Here is a 22677-nt window from a genome sequence, read left to right as displayed (position 1 = left end):
TCTTTTCACAGCTATTTGTAAGGCCTCCTCAGACAGCCATTTTGCTTCTTTGCATTTCTTTTTCTTGGGGATGGTCTTGTTCCATGTCTCCTGTACAGTGTCACAGACCTCCGTTCATAGTTCATCAGGCACTCTGTTGTTTAGATCTAGTCCCTTAAGTCTATTTGTCACTTCCACTCTATAATCATAAGGGATATGATTTAGGTCATACCTGAATGGTCTAGTGGTTTTCCCCACTTTCTTCAATTTATCCTGCTTATCTGTCTTTAATTCAGAAATTCTCTTTAAATACTGCTTTTTCATTATTTACTCCATTCTCTTTTAGCTCAGCTATGTGTTTTAGATACATCCATCAGTAATATTTAGAGCAAAGGGAATATGACAAAGTGAGAATTACTCTGTCACATTAATCATGTCATTAGCATCGATTCTGCCCATAGTTTTCTAAACATTTCTAAGAATCAACTCTTGAAAACCAAAGTTACATCATGCTGACTAGTATTTTTTGAACCATCTCTTCTACTAAACTCCTCACAATCCTGCCACAGATAATACAGAAGCAAAAGACATAACAGAGATATGGCTAACAAACTTTTCAGAGACTGGGCTAGAATATAGTCTTTCTGAGGTTTTTATTGATCCCATACACCAATCCTGTCCCAAACTTCTAACATATAATGAATATATATATAGCATATACATATTTATAAGATAAAATTCTACCCATTGAACCTTGTGTATTCCACTGACTTCCACTGTGAATTGAGTGATTCCATCTATTCTATTGGCAAACTCTCCTATGCAATCTCCATAGGACAGAACTAAACTAGAGAACTAGAAGAAATTTATATCACCAATGAGTAGACAAATTAAAGCTTGTATCATTTAACACCTGAATGTGCATGCATAACGACCATATCAAAAACTATTCATCTAAAGCATGCACAAAAGTTTTCTTTAAGGTCACAGGACAAAGCCTCTGGACACTTTTATTTCTACTGCATAACTTTCAAAAACTATACCTTTAGCTCATTAACAAGTAATTAGACTCCAGCTGTGCTTGCTTTGTCTCAGACAATTAGTATAGTATTCCTTTTCGATATAATAGATAATGAAAAAAGGAGATTAAGTTATGATTTCAAATTTCATTCTAAACATATAAAAGGCTTCTTTTATTTTGATCTCAGATTATTCAATTTGTCCAATCAGATGCAAAAGGCTCCAAGTTTATCATTGCCATTAGGTCTGCCTTGATCAAATTCATGATTTCTGGTCCCAGATATCCCCTTGTTTCAAACTGTGATCTTGGGCTCTTTTCTCTTAGCATCAATTTTCTAAGTTATAGATTTTTTTGTTTTTCTTTTTCAACGTTTTTAATCAGTTTTTCAAGGTGCAATTTACACATAATGAAAAGCACCCATTTCAAGTTTTGACAGATATATATATACCTGGGTTATCACTAAAATAATCAAGATATAAAACATTTCTACCACCCTGCTTCCCTAAAGCTCTCTGTGCTTCTGTGGCAGGCATACAGTCAATCCACCCTGGCCCCTGGTGATCAATGATCTTTTTATATTCTTGACTGCTTTTGCCTGATTTTTGCCTGCTTTACAATCTCAGATAAATGCAGGTACATAGTACATATTCTGCCTATCTGACTTCTTCCACTTAACATAAGGTTTTGGAGATTCATCCATGTTACTGCATGTATCAATAGTTGGTTCCTCTCTGTTGCTAAGCAGAATTCCATTGTTTGAACATACCATAACTTGTTTATTTGGTCACCAAAAGATGGGCATTTGGGTTGTTTTCATTTTTTGGCTACCACGAATAAAACTGCTATGAACACTTTAAAATTTTAATGAAAATTCGTTTTCATTTCTCTCAGAATACTACCTTATAGAGTCTCTTACATATTCAAACAACAAAATATGTCTTAAAATTTATTTCACATAAGTAAAAAGCTGACTATTTATTCATTACAAGGTAATCTTCTCTTAAAAAAAAAACAAACAAATGAAGAACTGCCACTTCTATATAGTGTATAAGAATACAATTACCGTATAATGTGCATTCAGTGTCCCCCCCTTTATGGTTTGGAGGTTAATTAAAGAGGGCTAAATATAGTCTAAATGTTGTAAAATATGAAGGTATAAACAGAGTAGGAAATATGACATCATTTTTAGTAAAGCTAATGTTTTAAATACACTCATTTAAAGAAATTATTCAAATCTGTCTTTTTAGCTTCACAGATGTAAGTACTCAAAAGACAAATGTGTTTTTTGAGAGCTAAAACTATGCAAGCATAGTTATCAATCTATGGAGCTGAGAGAGCCTATGAGTGGGGACTCAACAACCAATACCACTTTACAGCTTTTGAAGCTGTGACTGAAAATAACTGAAGTAACAACTTCATGGCTGATTCTCCAAAGGTGTTAGGTTGGATCAAGTCATCAATCTAAGGTCACCCTTACATCTTAAGGAAACAATACAGACTGTTTGAGAGGACCTGATATTAGTTTCCAGTAATGCTCAGGTCTCACTCAGCTTGATAGATTTATCAGGACTGATTTTACCTATAACTCAGAAAGGACAGATAAATCAGCAAAAGTACCCAAATACAGCGTAAGAGAGGTAAACAGAAAAGAAAAATCTATGGAAATTCAGAGGAAGAGGAGATTTATTTCCATTTAGAGGAAATGAGGAGCAACTTCTAAATGGAGGCAACTCAATACCCTCACATAGCAGAACTGGGACATGGAATGATGTCTAATAAGCTGGTACTACTAGTGATATACTTAAAATCTTGGACCAAAATCAAGTTTCAAAACGCTGGGGTCTAAATGCAATGTGGGATCTTGGATTAGATCCCAGAGCAGAAAAAGGACATTAGTAGAAAAACTGGTGAAGAACAGATAATGTTTAGTTAACTGTAACGCACCAAGACTGGTTTCATGGTTTTGACAAAAATAGCATGGTAACAATATGTTAACATTAAGGTAAACTGCGTGACTGTATCCAGAAACTCAATATATTATTTTCTTTTCTGTGAATCTAAAATTATCACAAAATTAGCTGTCTATTTTTAAAACAATAGGGGGAAAAAAGGCAGGGAGAATAAACCATGCTGACAAAGATGACTGAGGAGGCCTGTAGATCTGCAAAGTGCCTTAAAAATGTCAAAGGATAAAACAAAACACTGAGGGTAAAATCTTGTACTTTTACTGTTATCAGAAGATTGCCCAATTACCCCTCTATTTCTCAAACAGCACAATCAAACGATAATAATAATTCCACTTCTGGGGATCTATTCAAAGAAACAATCCCCAGTAAAACTTTCACTTAATGTATAAAGATGCTCAAGGAATTTTTTAGTAATAAAAAATGGAAACAATCTAAATATAAAAATAGTTAAATAAACCTATTATTAGACCCTTCTTTATATTCCTCCCAAGTTTATCTAACAAACTTCTCTCTATATTTTATGCCATACTTCCTTGTCATTAATTCTAGATAGAGTTGATCTGTATCTCAACTATACATGACACCTATTTAAATCATGTTCTGCCGATAGTACTTTAATATCTGTTTCATGGTCTAGATTATGAGATTCTTGAGAGCAGAAACTAAGTTATATTCACATCAGAATCCTTGGCACATAGCAGTTAGCAAATAAATTCTTCAGAAATGAAATGTTAAATTATATAGGAGTCACACTTGGATAAGTCTAGTCCCACAGAGGACAAATCCAATTTTGTTGAAGATCTATACAATAAGCAGAAGCTGCATATAACAGAAGGTCTAAGGAACCCACAACTAGCCCCAGGGTAGTAAATTTTCTATCAGCGGATACAGAGGTAGCTGTAATATTCTGACAATGTCAAAAACAGAAGGGCTCTTTTCATGGAGGGAGTATTAACAATACGACTGAGATTGTGCTGACAGTGTATTGTATGCGGGTTGGAATACAGGCTCTGAAGTGATATGGCCCAAGTCTAAGTCTTAGCTCTGCCTTTATTTCCTCACCCATAAAATGAAGATGACAGTAAACCTCCCTTATAAATTTGTGGTGAGGGTTAAATGAGATGATGCATATAAAAACTTGGCATGGTGCTTAGAACACAGTAAATATTCAATAGAAGTTAATTTTTGTTATTACCATTATTACTGCCTCTTAAACTTCTGGCCTCCACTTACATTAGTTGATTCAGATGTGAAGGAAAGAAATAATCCAGAGGAAACTGGGCAGCATCTATAAGAACTGTAAAGCTGTAGAATGAAAATTTCACAGCTGGAGGCAAGGTTAATATATTTATTCATCACCTTTTATCACAGGTGATTGGAACTTGGAGAAGAAAAATAAATATTAAAAATCTAGACAATATTTAAGAAGAGAATTTAGATTTTAGGTAAAGTACAGCCTTAGACTAAGAACTAAAGATGGAAGAAATATGAGACCTGGGAAAAAAAATGCTTACCCAGAGTAACTAATACAAGTTAACACTGGTAGAATGTCCTATGCTTTTACCAGTGCAACACGAGTAGTAATAATAAAAGAATAATAATATGGTAATGACAGTTGCAGCTGTGGCTAACACTTATACAGTACTTACTATGTGCCAGGTACTGTTCTAAATGCATTACTACATGTATTAACTCATTTAACCTATTAACTCTTAGACGGAAGCATTTGGGCTTAAGAATCCAACAGGTCTTAAGTTAAATCTTGGCCCTATCACTAATGGCCAGAGAACCTTGAGCAAGTTACTTCACTTTTCTGAGCTTTAGATTCCTCATATCTAACTGGGAATGAGATATCTAACCCACAGGGAACATGTGAGGATGATCTGACAGTAAATCACAAAACACCTATCATCATGCCTTATATATAGTTAGATACCCTGGTAGCTATAACTTTATCATTTGCTATCAATATTGTAATCATAATTCAATCTTATGACCAAAACATCATTCTGAAGGCATGCAGAGCAAAGTTTTAAAAGGGGGAACCTTTTGCTTCCTTCCTGAGTTCCTCTTCGGCTTTACACAAAACAGTGAAAGTCAAAGTGTTAGGTGTTCAGTCACGTCTGATTCTTTGCAACCCCATGGATTGTAGCCCGCCAGGCTCCTCTGTGCATGGAATTCTCTAGGCAAGAATACTGGAGTGGGTAGCCATTCTCTTCTTCAGGGGATCTTCCCGACCCAGGTCTCCTGTATTGCAGGCAGATTCTTAACCATCTGAGCCATTAAAAAATGGTAAGTATTCTATAGTATCATTAAGTTTTTTCTCAGAATAAACTACACATGAGTAAAGTAGAATATTATAAAGATAAAAAGACCCTTAGACTAGCTTTAAAGATTTTTCACTCTAGGAATAGTAGTGGTGATAATTCTACAGTTTCTTACAGTAAATAGTGCTGAAAAGAATGAAAATGGCATATGGCTGGGGGAATCTTCCAAAGAAACTACTCTTCACAACCATCCCCTGTTCTTTTCTCTGCCTTTTAAGGTCACAGTAACATGATAGAAAATCTGGGACTCAAACCATCTGTCCAGGCAGTTCTATCACTGTTCATTTCTCTCATTAAATAATCAGAACACTTCACACTTCCCAAACACTGCTACCATAAAGAGCAGTTAAAGCAGAATGAAAGAAGCTTTTTCTAGCCAGAGATGTAGTGGTTAGAAATGCACAGTTCTTTTGAGGTTTGACATGGGATCATGCCAGTGGGAAGAAAGAAATCCAAGCTTTAGAAGAAAAATTAAGAATAACAGGATTATAATACAAGCTCCAGAAACAAAAGGTGACATTCTCATGAGGTCTCTAAGAACAGATGTGGCAGTTTAATATTGAGATAATTATACAGGTTTCTGATTTATAAATTTCTTATAAGTCTAAGAAGAAGAATAGTTTTCTTTACTGCTGAGAGTATTAATAATAGCAACTAATAACTTCTTAGCACTCAAGATATGTTTAATTCTCTTCAAAACCATTTTTGTGGATTAACTCAGTTCTTAAAACCATTCTATGTAGCAATTTCTGTTATTATTCTCATTTTACATTTGAGGAAATTTAGGACCAGGGAGGTTAAATAATTAGCTGTAAAAATGGATAGCTGGGATTCAAAAGCAAACAGACTGGCTCCACGCCTTTAATTTCTATGCTATACTATCTCACAGTTGTTTTTTTTAAAGTCTGGAAATTATACATTAAGTTTGGCATCTTTATTATATTTTAATAAACAAACTAGCTAAATGTCAAAAAACACTTCCCTATTCACCTAGCCACAGTGAGAGTGTCAACTACATATTTATTAGCTTACTAAGTATTTCTGTCTTATAATCAGAGTTTATTTAGCATGAAGGTGTTTGTTGTCATAAAGCAAAATAATATTTTATAATATATGAGCTTCAGGAACACACTCCAGGATCACGTCAATTTGGGGATACTTTATGACTTCGAGAAAAAAGGTTTGGATTATTCTCAAATCTCCAGAACAAGGTTAATATTACATGGAGACTCCTTGCCTTTAAATAAAGATTCAAATAAAGTATGTAATGTCTATGTATCCAGGAGAAACCAGTCTGAGTTTGGAATTATTCTTCTGTGCCACAGAACATTCTCCAATGTGCCCAATGGCTCAAGTTTATTCAGTGATAGAAGCCCTAATCTCAGCTAGTTGGTGAGGCAAATCTATGCTCCTGGTCATAAGAACCAGTAAGAATGACAACAATGACAGCAGTCACACTAGCAATCATAATATTAATAACACTAAATAATTATAACAAAGGTAACCACCACTTACTGATAGTAAGGGCTAAGTATCCCACTAAGTGCCTCATACTGCCTCATACTGTATCAGGGAGGCAGTAGAGGGTACTGATTAAAAGTATGAACTCCAGAGACAGGCTGCTGCCTGACCTATCTGCTGTGATGTTGAACAAATGACTTAAATTCTCAGTGCCTCACAGACTATCTATGGTTGTTATGAGGATTAGATGTGTTAATACACGAAAAACGTTCCCATCAGTGCCTGATCCACAGTAGTATGAGGAGATTAATGTTCAAAAAAGCTAAAGGCTACAATTAGTTAGGGTGAAGCTGACATTTTCCAGGTCTGCCTGACTCCAGAGCCCACATTCTTTGGGTTCAGGTTCACATTCATTCTCTCTCTCTCAGAACTGTCAACAGGCCAACTGCATCATAAAGGGTATTATACACAGTTACTCTACATTTTTGTCTTTTATAATCAAAAAGTTTGACTAAGGCAGCATTAAAAAAAAATGCTCAAAATGCCAGTCTAATATATTATAGTCCATCAATTAATTTAGAATTGAGATACTTTCCCCCTACAATTTTCTATCTGAATCAGGTGTCTTAAAAAAGATTATAATTAGCAGTGTCTTTCCTTTCTTGTTAGCACATACAATAATGGTACATCTTACAATGCATATCACCTTACATTTGACAAAATGTGGTAGCTGTTAACTACCATATTATCCTTTAAATGTATCTTTTAAAGTATCCTTTAAAGAATGGGCCTCAGTCTATGCTAAAGGCACATTCCAGAGCTTGCCCAGCATTCATGACCTCAGTTCCAGCCAATCCCAATTTCCTCACTTAAACTTCACTTCACCTTAACTATCTCCTTCTTATTGATCCTTACCCATTCTCATCAAATTATTAAGTTCCAACAGCTCTAACAGCCAATTGGTTTTTTGGCTCAGAATCTGGGCCTAATTTTCTGTTCCTTATTTTGCCTTTCCCTTTCTGATGACTCAAGGGCTTCCAATCATAATGACTTTTTGGAGTGACAAACCCAGGGGCACTCCCTCAGTCCTGATAGGTATCCTCACTTCTCAGGCATAACTGGGAAACTCTTTGGGAAGCTGGGAAGTATCAGCTAACAGTGGAGCCTTGATGGTCATTCCCCATCCCACCCCTTTTTCAGTTACTTCCTTACTTCTACCTTCTGCAGTTATTTCTAAAGCCCCCTTTGTAAGAGCTTATCTGATTCATACTTAAACTTTTTTCCTGTTTTGGCCTGAGTGCCTCCATTCCACATATGGTCAGTCTCTTCATAGAAGAAAAAAATGTCAAGTTTTACATCATCTTTTCCTTGGAAAGACAATTCCAAGCTGTCTTCTACCTAGGGAGAAGATGAAAACCTTTACAGACTGAAACAAAGGAATTAACATTTTTTTAAATCAAAAGAAAAAAAGATTCTTATGTTTTATATGGAGAGAGTATAGGTTTCAAGATAACTGTTTTTCAAGCTGGAACATCTCTGAAATTGGGATGCATCAGTAGCACACAATCATTAGATTTCTTTCTTAAATGTATATAAAATAATGTTGCTTTTTACAACTGAAGACAACTCAGAATAAATGACTTATAGTAGTTACAGGATCACTCTGCAAAACATCCTGTTCCAGAGTTTCTTTCTGACTAAAAAAGAAAAGTAATCAAATAAAAATTATTCCCTTTAATAACCAAGTAAAACTATCAGGAAGTCATTATAATCAATAACTAAGTACTTATGTAAATGTAGTATAGAAACCCATATATCATTACATTATATATATGAAAAAAGAAGAAATAAAAGTACAAAGAATTCTGAGAGCATTTCCCTAAGAAACTTATCCTACAAACTTATCCTCCAAGTTCCCATTGGACTTGGTACACTTGTCTGTTGTAGCACTAACCACTTAACTGTTCATGCATTTGTTTTCTCTCAGTTAGACAGTGGGCTCCTCAAGGATAAGGACTGTACCTTATTCACCTTTGCCATCCGTGCAGAGCACAGTGCCAGGCAGAGACTGGGTGTTAAGGAACAGTTACGTCATTTGCTGAATGATTAGAGTTCTGTTGCTTTGACTTTGACCTCAGGAAGATACTTTATTAAATTTTTAAATAAACTAGAATGATTATGATGAGGGAAGTAATTTTCCACAAACAGAACATGCTTCTTGCTTTCTAGGACAACACCTCCCTGGGAACAAGCACATTACGAGTAAGGTGATGGCCAGGGATCATAGGCTTAGGCTATATGAATTAAATTATCTAAAAGGAGATTTCATCTAAGCCACAATGACCTGTGAGAAAATTACTATGACCTAGGACATGTGAAATAAATAAGAAACCCAAGTAATGTTTGAAATGATTCTGTATTTTGAGTCCTAAGCAAATCAATGGAATGTTTTGAGGTGATAATAATATGATGTCTATGTGAACAAAAAAATAAATGACATTTCAGGTAGGGTAGGTGGGATTCTTACTTCTTATATTAATTAATTATTATGTTATGTTGTTCCCTAATGTAATGGCAATAAATTCTTCTTCAAGAGTCCAAGATCCTTTTCACTTTCTTGTGGTCAATAAAAAGCCAGGTTTTCTAGTTTTCCTTAAATAGTGCAGAAGGCACAAGTGGTAATAATTTTCTGTTGAACTCATTCTGGCCAATACTGAATGATAAAATGCTATATGAAACATCTCTGAGTTGCTTAATATAAACTTTACTTTTGAAACATGTTACTACTGAAGTGAAGCATTTTTATTACTGACCTTCCCAAATTTGTGTTTGAGTGGGAGTCCTGCATCTTGAAATGCTGAAATAATATCAGATTTGTAATCCTGTATAAAAATTCCTAGGTCAACATCTTTACTATATGGAATAATGCTGCATTGCCGAAACCATCCTAAAAAAAAAGAAAAAAAAAAAAAGGAATAAGAAAACTTTTTTAAAAACTTAAGTTTGGAAATAATTAGTAATTATTAGAATGGACAGTCTTTATAACAATGTATTTTATTTCACAGGATTAGATTTAGTGTGCTTTATCAGAATTTTTAAATTAGATCCCAACTTAATATTTATGATCATAGGAGCCAATTGTTGAAGAGTATTTCTTTTATTCCTCCCTTCCTTCACCTGCTCTGAGCACTCAGAAACCTCAAGACTTTTCATGATGTCCTTTAATTTCTGAATAAATTATTAGCTTTAATAATGTTAACTGAGCCATTCATTTAAAACACTGTTACTTCTTAAAATGTTTACTCATAAATCTATGGTGAAAGTTGCTTTGAAAATATGCTAAAAACATAATTTAATTCTTTTGCTTAATCAATATTCCTTTCCTAAGCAGTAATTTGTAGAACTTAACAGCTCTGAATGTGTGATGGGTCATATAAAAAAGAAGAGCAGTATCAACCTCCATTTTCACATATCATCCAAAGATATGTCTACATATTTACTATGTATCTAAGTTAGGTGCTACTGTACTTTCTAAAAGGAAAAAGCTTTATACCTTAATATTACTAAGGGCTCTGGGTTTTCCCTTAATATCCTTCTACTCCTTTCATTCAAAGTATTCAAAAAGTAAACAAATGTCTACAATTACCTTTGGGAAATACTGTTTGGAATTCTAAACTTTAATTTCAGTTTTAACACAGATCTTTAGAAACCAAGAACAGGAGGATCTCACATCCAGTTTAAGAAAAATCTATAATCCACATCTATCAAAAAATCACAAATTATTAAAAAAGAAAAAAATGGAAGGCACTTTAAATATCACCTAATCCAACTTCTCTCATTTTATAAATGCCCTTAAAGGGCTAAGAACTCAAAAGACAGCATGAGAAATGATTAAGAAGAATTTTGGTAACAGTCCACAAAACAATCTTGCTTCAAAAAGTTAAACCTTAGAGCATATATCACATAAACGAGATGTACTCTTTTTTGTGCAGGGCAAGAGGCGGAGGTGGCTTACTCTAGCTGTAAACTCCTTGACACGAAGAATCAAGAATCATGTAAATTTTCCACAAAGCTTAAATGACAAGATAACCATATATCCCTGTTTATACCTGTTGTACCATAATTACTGACAGCACTCCTTTCATTCATTCAAATTAAATAAATTATATGGTAACCCTCTAAAAGCAGAACAGAATTAACTTTTGTACAAATAGTTATAACTAAGAGGGAACAAAAATAGCTATAATCAGTTATCATTATAAACAAGAAAGAATTTTAAAAAATTTACGATTCTTAATAAGTTTACATTTCAAAGAAGTCTGATCTAATGAATAGTGGAAACAGATTTGGAAATCTCTCTTGGATTCTAAACTTTCCCATCTCAGAATAAGCAGAATATGATAAGACAATGATGTCCCATCAGTGATACCATCATGATGTGGAAAAGATTTGGGAAAGACCTTATAACATTCCCTTCATTGTTTCTCTTAAAAACACTTGATCTTAGAAACTTTTGATGCAATGCAAGTTGTCTGTATTGTTTGTATGTAAAGAAACAGAATACAGTTTCTTTTCAAAGAGAATAACCACCTATGGGTAGAAATAATAAAATGCTAATCTAAAGATTACCTGAGGATCACATGTAGTCTGCATGTTCTGATATAAATTTTACACACATTATTTTGGGAACCACAACATGGCCTTCCTAATTCTGTTTTATGATTTTGAAGTTATTTCTTTTTTAAAAAATCAATAAATCCTTGCTCCATGCACTATGTTTATTCTGTCTATAAATATGACACTTCAAATACCACTGATGTTTTGTCATCTCAAGCAGTCATCCCTAAAGCCAAAGAGGATGAAATGTCAAAAAGACAAATGAAAAGCAAGAATTTTACCTAGACAAGTTCCACTGCTCAGCCAGAACCGCACTCCCAACTTCTTTAATGTTTTGGCTGCTAGTTGCAACAATTCCTTTGCACGCTTCTGAAAGGTCATAGCTTCCACAGTGTTATCATCAAGGTATTGCTACAGATATAACAAATAGTAAGCTACTATACTATAGCAATGGCACCCCACTCCAGTTCTCTTGCCTGGAAAATCCCATGGACGGAGAAGCCTGGTAGGCTGCAGTCCATGGGGTCTCGAAGAGTTGGGCAGGACTAAGCGACTTCCCTTTCACTTTTCACTTTCATGCATTGGAGAAGGAAATGGCAACCCACTCCAGTGTTCTTGCCTGGAGAATCCCAGGGATGGTAGAGCCTGATAGGCTGCTGTCTATGGGGTCGCACAGAGTCGGACACGACTGAAGCGACTTAGCAGCAGCAGCATACTATAGCCATTTCTAAGTTACCAGAAATATTTCTGTGACATCCAAATTAAACTTGAAAACTAATCCATATTATAATTTTTCTAGTATAAAAATCAGGTTTCAGAATTCTTTGTTAGTCACACATTAAAATAAGACTATAAAGAGCAGATTCTAGGAGAGCCAAGTTAAAGAAGGAATATAATCAGGATTCCCAGGGGTGAGTTTTATACATTCTAGTTTTACAGGAAAAGGCTAATTAAGACAGTTACATGCATATCTGAACTACAATGCATTCAATGATATTTTCATCATTCACTAGTATAAATGCTCTTTAGGACTGAATAGTATAGTAGAAAGAACATAGGATTTTTGAAGCAGACTGTGTTCAAGTCTAATCTCACTTCATTTTAGCTGTGACCCTGGGCATATCACTTCAGAAGAAAATAAGCTCTATGAGGAAAGGGACTTCATTTTGTTTATCACTGTATCTCCAATGTCTAAAACAGTGCCTGAATGAATAAGAGAATGAAAGAACAAATCTCTCTCAGATATAATTTTCTCATCAGTAATTAAAGGATAATAATTATAGTCTGCAAGACAGCTGTGAGAATTTAATGAGCTAATGGATGACAGACAAATGTCTCACAAATTTTTAAATTCTATACAAATACTAGTCATTTATCTATAGTCTCTTCACTTTTCTTCATTTTAGGGGGTTCGGGAACTGAAGAAGAATTATAAGTTCTTCACTATTGCTTCACTACCTACAGGACAAAGTCTAAACTTCTTGGCGTGACAGACAAGGTCACTGTGTTTAGGTCTAGACTACTGGTCTGGCCTTTATCTCCACCCTCCTCAGATTTCACTCACCAAATATGTCACAATTTTTCAAGCCTCTGTGTCTTCATAACATGCTTCCTTTGTCTGAAATGCCCTTGACTAATAAAATCTTGAATGTTTCAGTTCCACCCTCTGAAAAACAATCTCTGATTTTCCTAGGAATACATATATATTTATTCTTCCAGGACTCCTCTTCAGTTCAACATTAGAGAGCAAAAAATTATGTTTGCTACTAGATATGCAGACACAGACTAATGAAAAACTCTGTTCAATGAGCTCATAAGTTACTATTTTTATATACTTTTACTATAATTATTATATTTTATTCTTTTTTGATTTTTTGATGTACAAAACATCAAGAGCTTCTTTATTAAATGAATTATAATTTATATACAATATTATATTAGCTTCAGGTATAGAACACAGTGATTTTAAATTTTCATAGAGGTGTAGAAGACAGTGATTCAATATTTTCATACATTACAAAATGATCACCATGATAATTCTAGCTTCCATCTGTCACCATACAGAGCTATTACAATATTACTGACTATATTCCCTATTTTGTACATTACATACCCATGACTGGAAGTTTATATCTCTTAATCCCCTTCACCTATTTTGCCCATTCTCGCTTATCATATTTCATTCTAACTGCTGATTCTATTTATATTTCCTCCACTAGGCTGTAAAGATGATTCCTTGAGGGCAGGTACTGAATCTCTCCATCAGTGTATATGCAAATTTCAAATGGTACCTAGCATATAATATGTGACTAACACATACTGATAAATGGGTAAATGAATAAATGATTGATTAAGCCCCTCCCATGCCAACAATATCCTAAAATATCAGGCATTCTTTTACAATAGGAGGAAATACAGTTCCTACAAGGACCATATATTTCAAGCAAAAAGTATTGCTAGGAAAAAAGAGGGATTCCTGAAGATAAGTTACTTTCTCCAGAATACATATATGGGATCTCTTTAATATGAAAACATCCTCAGAGCCATAATGCTGTTAGGACATATGACTGGAATGAGAGATGCATGCTCTTATCCCTGCTGCAGGGAGAAAAGTCTAGAGCTAGGAGTTTAGAGACTCAGAATTTAGTCCATGCTCAGCCAATAATGACCGTGACTTACATCTCAAGACCTCACATCTTACATTTTGAGACCTTAGTTTTCTTAAATGTTAATGGTGAATCTTGGCTTATTTCACAGAGTAAATGAAAGGATCAAATCAAATAATATAAATGAAAACTTTATGTTCTACAAAAATATTACTCTGATAGTTATGTCCAGTTGACATACCTTTAATAACATGACACACCCAGAAATTCCATTTGTTAGAACTGACCCTCATATGTGTTCAAATATAAACATGTATATACCTATACACTCTTTACATGTGTTATGGACTTTAAAAATTATAGTTATACATAGGGCTTTCCTGGTGGCTCAGACGGTAAGAAGTCTGCCTACAATGCAGGAGACCTGGGTTTGATCCCTGGGCTGGGAAGATCTCCTGGAGAAGGGAATGGCAACCCACTCCAGTATTCTTGCCTGAAGAATCTATCTCATGGACAGAGGAGTCTGGCGGGCTATGGACCATGTCACAAAGAGTTTGACACAACTGAGCAAACATACTTTTTTTTTTTTTCATTTAAAATGTCTCATATAAATCTTGGGATTATCATGCGTTTAGAAAAAGACTGAATCCTAATTTAAATATCACATCATATTTGATCTTTTCTGTTCAGGCAACTTTTGCCCAAATCTTTCCCCAAAATATAGATTAAAAATAACAAGATAACAGAAGGTGCCCACACATTCATAGATGAGGAAACTAAGAGTCAGAAATTTTCCCCAGGTCTCAGAGCAATGTAGTAGAAGAGGATATGAATATAGCTTTCTAGATATTCCTGAACTAGGGATCCAGATATTTCCATATCCTCTATGGTTTTTTTTTACTGGAACTCAACACACTGGAGAGCACCAATTATTCTTTGATGGCTGCTGCTGAGACAAAATCAAGTGCAGAAAAATATGTATTATCCTATGCTTTGGTAGATTGAGAAAATAGTTGAAGTAAAAAAGGAAGTCAGGAGACACTTCCCTCTGTTCTCCTTCCCTTCCTGGACTCTTCTAAACTAGAACCATTACATGAGGCAGAGCAAGAAAGTGAACAGTGGTGGCCTGGCAAGGGTATCGGGGCCTGAGCAGGTGATGTGGGCATCCACATGGGGCAAATCAAAATCAAGCAGCATCTGACAGGATAAAGTGAAAGCACAGAATCACTTCTGTGTTAGTCTTACTAAAGGTGTATAATATCAATGTAACATGAGGAAAAACCACACAAACCCCAAACAAGGGACAGTTTACAAAATATCTAGCCTGTAATCTTCAAAAGTATCAAAGTCATAAATGTTAAAAAGTGATTGTGAAACTGTTCCAGATTTAAGGAAACTAAAGAGACAGAAAATAAAAGCAACATGTGATTCTGAACTAGATCCTTTGATTATAATGGTCATTATTAGGATAATTAGCAAAACTTGAATGAGGATTAAATGGTAATAATCTTTATGTTATTTTCTGATTTTTTGTATTAAGATATTATGAGAATGTTCTTGTTTTTAAGAAATATTAAATTACTTGAGGTTGTGCGGTAGATATCAACAAATAACTCCCAAATGGTTAAGGAAAAGGAATTATTTGTATTGCATCTGTAACTTTTCTGAAGGTTTGAAAACGTTTCCAAAAATCTATTTTAAAAAAGGAAAGTTAGAAGGCTGCTCTATGAGATCTAGTAGATTAGCTCATCAATTTTTTTTTTTAAACACCAGGCATTGTATTTAAGACTGTTTGGCGCCATCAAGTGTTCAAAGTTAGGTATGTTCACTTTAATTTGAAAACTGACCTTCCTGGTTCTAACATAAGAAATTAAGTCAATTCTAAAGGAAATCAACCCTGAATATTCACTGGAAGGACTGATGCTGAAGCTGAAACTCCAATACTTCGGCTACCTGATACAAAGAACCAACTCATTTGAAAAGACCCTAATGCTGGGAAAGACTAGAGGCGGTAGGAGAAGGGGACGACAAATGATGAGATGGTTGGATGGCATCACCAATGCGATAGACATAAGTTTGAGTAGGCTCCGGGAGTTGACAGGGAAGCCTGGCATGCTGCAGTCTATGGGGTCGCAAAGAGTCGGACACGACTGAGTGACTAAACTGAACTGATTCTCATGATTTCTCAATATTTTGAAACATTTTACATTTTACACTGCCTTCTAACAAAGATCAATAAAATGAGTATGGGCAAATGCTTGCCAAGTAAATGGAGCAGCCCCAATAAGTGTTCTGGAAAAAAAAAGAAAAAACCATGATTCTGAGCACCTTATTCTTTATGCATTTTCCCACCACTATAGGATCTTTTCTTTGTGTCAGGTATTGTGCTAGATGCTGGGGCTACAGAGGAGAGTAAAATAAGATGCCTGCTATCAAAAAGTTCACATCATCTTATAGGTGGACAGGACAGACATTCACAATTAATTGTGATAATTGCTAGGACACAGGTGGCAATCAGAACAAACTCTTTGAGACAGGAACAGTGAATGGATGGTGAAATTCAAGCACCAGTCTGCTTCTCTTCCGCTTCCTCATACACTGTGGTAGGGATGTGAAGGGCAGCACTTGCCCACTGACACTGGCCCAGCTACACATGCAGTTTTCCAGCTTCTCATTCATGAGGCTTCAGCCACAAATCTAAAGATTTAAAGGAACAGGGCTAGGAAGGCCTACTCTGGCTGTCATGTCTAAACGTTGGGTGCCAGCACAACCTATCAGAAAAAAAACCCTTGCATTTTTGGGTTCTGGGCATTTGGCTGGTGACAATACAGCTGGTACTTCTTTTTCTTATTCCCCTCCAGTCCTTGGATACACAGCTTTCTTGGAAGGGAACCCAGAAAATAAAATAAAATAAAAGTTTGCCCAGAAAAATAAAGGGCACGAGGAAAAACTAGAGTACCAAAACCCCACCACAGATCTGATTGCTTTCACTGTATCTCTGTTTCATGTCATTTCCTAGAGCTGAACTTTCACGTCCTTTAAAATCATCTTTATATCCCCAGGGTCTGGAGAGTTCCTGGGAAGCCGGCTTTTAATAAATGTTTATTGAACTGAAAGTTAAAACAACAGAATAAAGTAAAGTTCAAAAGCACTTGGTCTTTGTGTAGCATTTATCTTGAAAGACCTTCATAAACACAAAAAATTCATATTCAGTGCCAACCCTCTGAGAAAAACTGTATTTTCTATGAAGTATGTATTTTACATGGTTTGATCCTACTTGGATTGCTTTAAGAACAGAATGTACCATCTTTATAAAGTTTGTGGGCAATCCTAACTAAAAGCAGAGGCCAGTGCTGAACCTGTCAATGTCTATCCAAATAAAATAAGGTCTCCGTAAATATCAAACCATTCAACTGGGGAATAAATTGTTCCTTAAGGTTAATGTTTAATCTACTTAAAAAATTTAAACAATCTAGAAGGAAACAGACAAATCAGAAAAGACGTTTTCTTACCTAAGTCTCTTTTTATCCTCCCCCCACCTCAACTGGTAAATACTAAAAATAAACATATTTCCTTTAAATTGTAAAGTACAATATTTGGTTAACTCTAACCTGAAAGAATGCTCGAGCTTCTTTATACCTACACTCAATAAATCTAGAGTGTGGTATTTCTTCTAGAAAGTGCATTGGATCTTTTGGAATGAGAACATCTAATCCATCAACAGTAATTTGTTGTAACTCTGGCCTGAAAACAAAAATTAAGACTTATTACAAGGACTTAATTCAGAAAACTGGCAGCCTCTTCAAAGTACATTCATAAAAAAAAAAATACAACATAAGCAAAATAGCTAAAGATCAAGCATATAAGGTATCATTTTTAAAGATCTACTCTTTTAGCAACTGTCAAATATATAATACAGCAATGTTAATTAACTATAGTCATCATACTGTATATTATATCCCAAGAACTTATCTCATAACTGGAAGTTTTTACATTCTGAACACTTTTACTTATAAGTATATATCTATAAACATACTTTATCCTGTGTCTGATCTCTTTACAAATATAATAAGATTTGTATTCTTTTATGCCTCACTTCTGTCACTGAGCATTGTAGGATTCATCTTGTTGCTACACAGAGCATGAGTTAAGAGCTTCTTCATTTCCCTGCCCCATGGTTCTTCATTGTGTACACACACCACATTTTGTTTGGGGCACTGAGAATAATGTTGCTATGAACATTCTGATACATATTTCCTGGAGTATATGTACATGAGTTGCTTCTTGTTGAATATTTACATTTCAAAACTTATTTGTATGAAATACATTTTAAGTTTTATACTAAATGTGAAAAAGAGAATAAGAATTCATGACTGAACAAGGTAGGTTTCACGTATTCCCTTTAGACCCCGAATTTACCTGTCAAAAGCTCCAGGATAACGACCAAACTGTAACTTTCGAAAAGGAACAAACTTCCTGTCGACATGTCCTTTCAGCCGTAGATGGCCATGCCAGAGGTAGTTGCCACTCCTCTCATGAAAGACCACCAAGTGGATGGCATGACTGGCCAATTTGCAGATGTAGTGCAGGGGGATTTCAGTTCCAGAAAGTGAGTCTATCCAATCCAGCCGGGGGTCTTTGCTCTCGATCTTCAGGCACTGAAATCCCATATTTTCAGCTATCCAAAACCAGCCTTCCTAAAACAAAAGAAACATTTAAATATTTTAAATGTTTGAATATTTAAAATAAATACTAGTAGCAAAATTAAAGTTACTCTTAATACTGAATTAAGTCTTCTGTATTATTGTCCTAATCTGCTCTTTGCCTGAAGATTAAAAAATGAAGGTGGAGAAGGAAAGGTGGTGGTGAGAGAATTAAGGAAAGCATCAAAAAGAGAAACCAAAGAGCATGGAAGACATGTTCAAAGACTCTCTTTATGAAAATCAATACAAATTTCTCCCTTGGAATGAGAATGTCCATGCACTATAGTGTTCTCTGGTTAGCATCTCCAAAGTAAATGCTAATGTAAGGACTTAAAATTAAACCTGTGATTCTCAACTTAACTTCTAATAATCTTCAAAAGTGCTTCATAAGAGCAGGGTTTCTCATCTCATAGTTATATCCCAATGCCTCAAACTGCTACTAAAATAGAAGTCTATCATAATATACATCGTTAGAAAACAGAATAAGATATACTATAAAGCAAAGTACATTTCAAACAGTTATTAGTTATAGTATAACTCTCACGTAAAAAGATTAACCTATAGGGTAGATTTTTAATCCTAACAACCAGTGCTACGGATGGTTAAACAGTATTATTAAGAACACCTCCCATTTGAACAGAAATGTACAGTTTTTAAAGAACCTTTATAAACATTACTGTATTTATATATAACATCTATGGCTTCCCTGATAGCTCAGTTGGTAAAGAATCCACCTGCAATGAAGGAGACCCCGGTTCGATTCCTGGGTCAGGAAGTTCCCCCTGACAGGATAGGCTACCCACTCCAGTATTCCTAGGCTTTCCTTATGGCTCAGGTGGTAAAGAATCCACCTGCAATGCAGGTTTGATCTGGGTTTGATCGCTGGGTTGAGAAGATCCCCCGGAGAAGAGAAAGGCTACCCACTCCAGTATTCTGGCCTGGAGAATTCCATGGACTGTATAGTCCATGGGGTTGCAAAGAGTCAGACATGACTGAGCGACTTTCACTGACTGGTTGAATTCATGACATCGATCTTAAAGAGTAAGTAGCACAGATATTGTACATAAAGAAAAAGACTTACATAAGTCCAAAGAGACAAAATTAACAAGAGGCAAAGCTACTGCCAGCATTTAGGTCTTATGTAACCAAATACAAAGTTCTTTCTACTCTACACCACCACCTCTTTAAGTCTATATTTATATAATGTGTATGAAGCTTATTCACATTAATTATTTCATCTAATGTCCATAGAAACTATGGGAGGTCAACAGGGAAGACATTACACCTAATCTACAGTTAAGGAAAATAAAGTTCTAAGTGTTAATACCAGGCATTAAAGTTATTAAAGGTTGGAACTATGTCTAAAAAGTGATCATTCTGGTACAGAATGCTAACCAGTATCAATTACAATTGCCTTCCCCTTTCTGGATATAGAGTGAAATTGTGTTTTGGTCAAAGGAAATGTGGATGGAAACATCAGATACCACTTCTAGGCCTGGCCTTACAATGTCCCATAAGATCTCTGCTTTTTCTCTTTTATCTGCATGTAGAGAAACAAAGAACTATGGGATAGGGAGGCCACACAAATGAAACATCCTGCATCCTGGGGCACTGCTTATAGGAAAGTCATCCAGGAATACCCTTGACTAAGAATATTCACACTGGATTTTGTCAAGAGAAAATTACTCCTTTTTTGCACTAAGTCAATGAGATTTTAGGGTTGTTTTTAGCAGCAATTAATGTAACTTACCCTGTCTAAACTGTGGAAAATTCTGAAAGAGATGGGAATACCAGACCACCTGACCTGCCTCTTGAGAAACCTATATGCAGGTCAGGAAGCAACAGTTAGAACTGGACATGGAACAACAGACTGGTTCCAAATAGGAAAAGGAGTACGTCAAGGCTGTATATCGTCACCCTGCTTATTTACCTTATATGCAGAGTACATCATGAGAAACGCTGGGCTGGAAGAAGCACAAGCTGGAATCAAGATTGCCGGGAGAAATATCAATAACCTCAGATATGCAGATAACACCACCCTTATGGGAGAAAGTGAAGAGGAACTAAAAAGCCTCTTGATGAAAGTGGAAGAGGAGAGTAAAAAAGTTGGCTTAAAGCTCAACATTCAGAAAACGAAGATCATGGCATCTGGTCCCATCACTTCATGGGAAATAGATGGGAAAACAGTGGAAACAGTGGCTGACTTTAGTTTTCTGGGCTCCAAAATCACTGCAGATGGTGACTGCAGCCATGAAATTAAAAGACGCTTACTCCTTGGAAGGAAAGTTATGACCAACCTAGAGAGCATATTCAAAAGCAGAGACATTACTTTGCCAATAAAGGTCCGTCTAGTCAAGGCTATGGTTTTTCCAGTAGTCATGTATGGATGTGAGAGTTTGACTATAAAGAAAGCTGAGCGCCGAAGAATTGATGCTTTTGAACTGTGGTGTTGGAGAAGACTCTTGAGAGTCCCTTGGACTGCAAGGAGATCCAAACAGTCCATCCTAAAGGAGATCAGTCCTGGGTGTTCATTGGAAGGACTGATGTTGAAGCTGAAACTCCATTACTTTGGCCACCTGATACGAAGGGCTGTCTTATTTAAAAAGACCCTGATGCTGGGAAAGATTGAGGGCAGGAGAATGGGATGACAGAGGATGAGATGGTAGATGGCATCACTGACACGATGGACATGGGTTTGGGTGAACTCCGGGAGTTGGTGATGGACAGGGAGGCCTGGCGTGCTGCGCTTCCTGGGGTTGCAAAGAGTCGGACATGACTGAGCGACTAAACTAAATTGACCCTGTCTAATACAATTTTACCTTGGTTCTCCTTATATTAGAATTAACTGCTGTAGGATTTCCTTTCTTCATAAACCTAAGAGGTGGAAAGTACTGATTGAGTCTAAGAGTGGCCCATTCAGAGCACAAATCTACTGTACAGGATGAAATAAAAACATTATAAATTGGTAAATTTAGGAAAAATTTAAAAGGCCAGACAGAACTTGAAAAGGAATCAGACCTCGAGTGTGAGGAGATAGACAAAACAGCAAGAACTATGAAATGGCTTGCCTTTTCATAATCATGACAGAGGAGAGTCAAGAACAAAGAAGTTGCTCTCATCAAACACAGCAAAGGCCTAACTAAAGGCTGTACTGCACAAATCTACTTCCAGTTGTGGGCTTCCCAGGTGGCTGAGTGGTAAAGAATCCACCTGCCATTGCAAATGTGGATTCAATAACTGGGGTCAGTAAGATTCCCTGGGGAAGGAAATGGCAACCCACTCTAGTATTCTTGCCTGGGAAATCTCATAGACAGAGCAGCCTTGTGTTTTGTTATTTATACCTGAAAATATTCCTGATATAATTTATGTCTTTATAAAAAATTTTAAATACAGTTGAAATTGGTTTAATCTTATATTGTTTTACAAAAGACACATTCCATTACCTGAAAGCAAATCATCTTACCTCATTCTTCCATAGTTGATACTGTAGTGCAAATGTAGTAAAGTCTCTTGGAACACAGAAAACCTTGCATTCTGAAGTGGAGGAGGCATGAGAAGTATTCTTGACTTGTTCAAAGTTTTTATTAATCAATTCCAGAATCAAAGGATCAATAAGGAACACGGGTACATTTTGACTGGATGTTAGCATAATAAATTTTTTAACTGCACGCTGTTTGAGAGGAAAAGAATTCCCTTAATTTTTCTAAACCAATACAATAATCTATCTCATTAAGTTTTATTCATTAATTTTATAAGAATACATATAGAGTGCTTATTCAATACATACCAGGCTTACTACTTTGCTAACATTAAAAAACCCACAAATAAATAATACACTGTACCTGCTCTCAAGAAGCTCATGGTCTACTGAGGACAACGTACAAATATTTACAATATAAGATAAGTACAGAACAGCAATCAACTAATTAACTGCACATCAAAAGGATATCGAAAACTTCACAGAGGAAGCAGTATCTGAGATGACAACTCTGGACT

At 35.6% G+C, this 22677-nt stretch overlaps 1 protein-coding gene across 4 annotated transcripts in view; it reads right to left on the bottom strand.

The window, feature by feature from the left end:
* Positions 1–22677, bottom strand: part of FKTN (fukutin) — a 59067-nt gene that overhangs the window by 14489 nt on the left and 21901 nt on the right. For 2 of the 4 annotated variants that reach the window (XM_086315791.1, XM_086315792.1), the window contains exons 4-9: positions 22145–22351; positions 18398–18675; positions 17590–17722; positions 11654–11783; positions 9569–9702; positions 8026–8153 (exon numbers count right to left, since the gene is read on the bottom strand). In XM_086315791.1, the coding sequence (XP_086171917.1) occupies positions 8026–8153; positions 9569–9702; positions 11654–11783; positions 17590–17722; positions 18398–18675; positions 22145–22351 (1010 nt within the window). The remainder of the gene's footprint in view (positions 1–8025; positions 8154–9568; positions 9703–11653; positions 11784–17589; positions 17723–18397; positions 18676–22144; positions 22352–22677) is intronic. The other 2 variants (XR_015132005.1, XM_086315793.1) reach the window with 2 other exon arrangements.

Source organism: Bos grunniens, chromosome 8, assembly GCF_055505025.1.
Source record: "Bos grunniens cultivar Pamir isolate PY7600 chromosome 8, Bosgru_T2T1.0, whole genome shotgun sequence".
Taxonomy (NCBI): Eukaryota; Metazoa; Chordata; class Mammalia; order Artiodactyla; family Bovidae; genus Bos; species Bos grunniens.
This window is presented reverse-complemented; position numbering and strand designations above follow the sequence as displayed.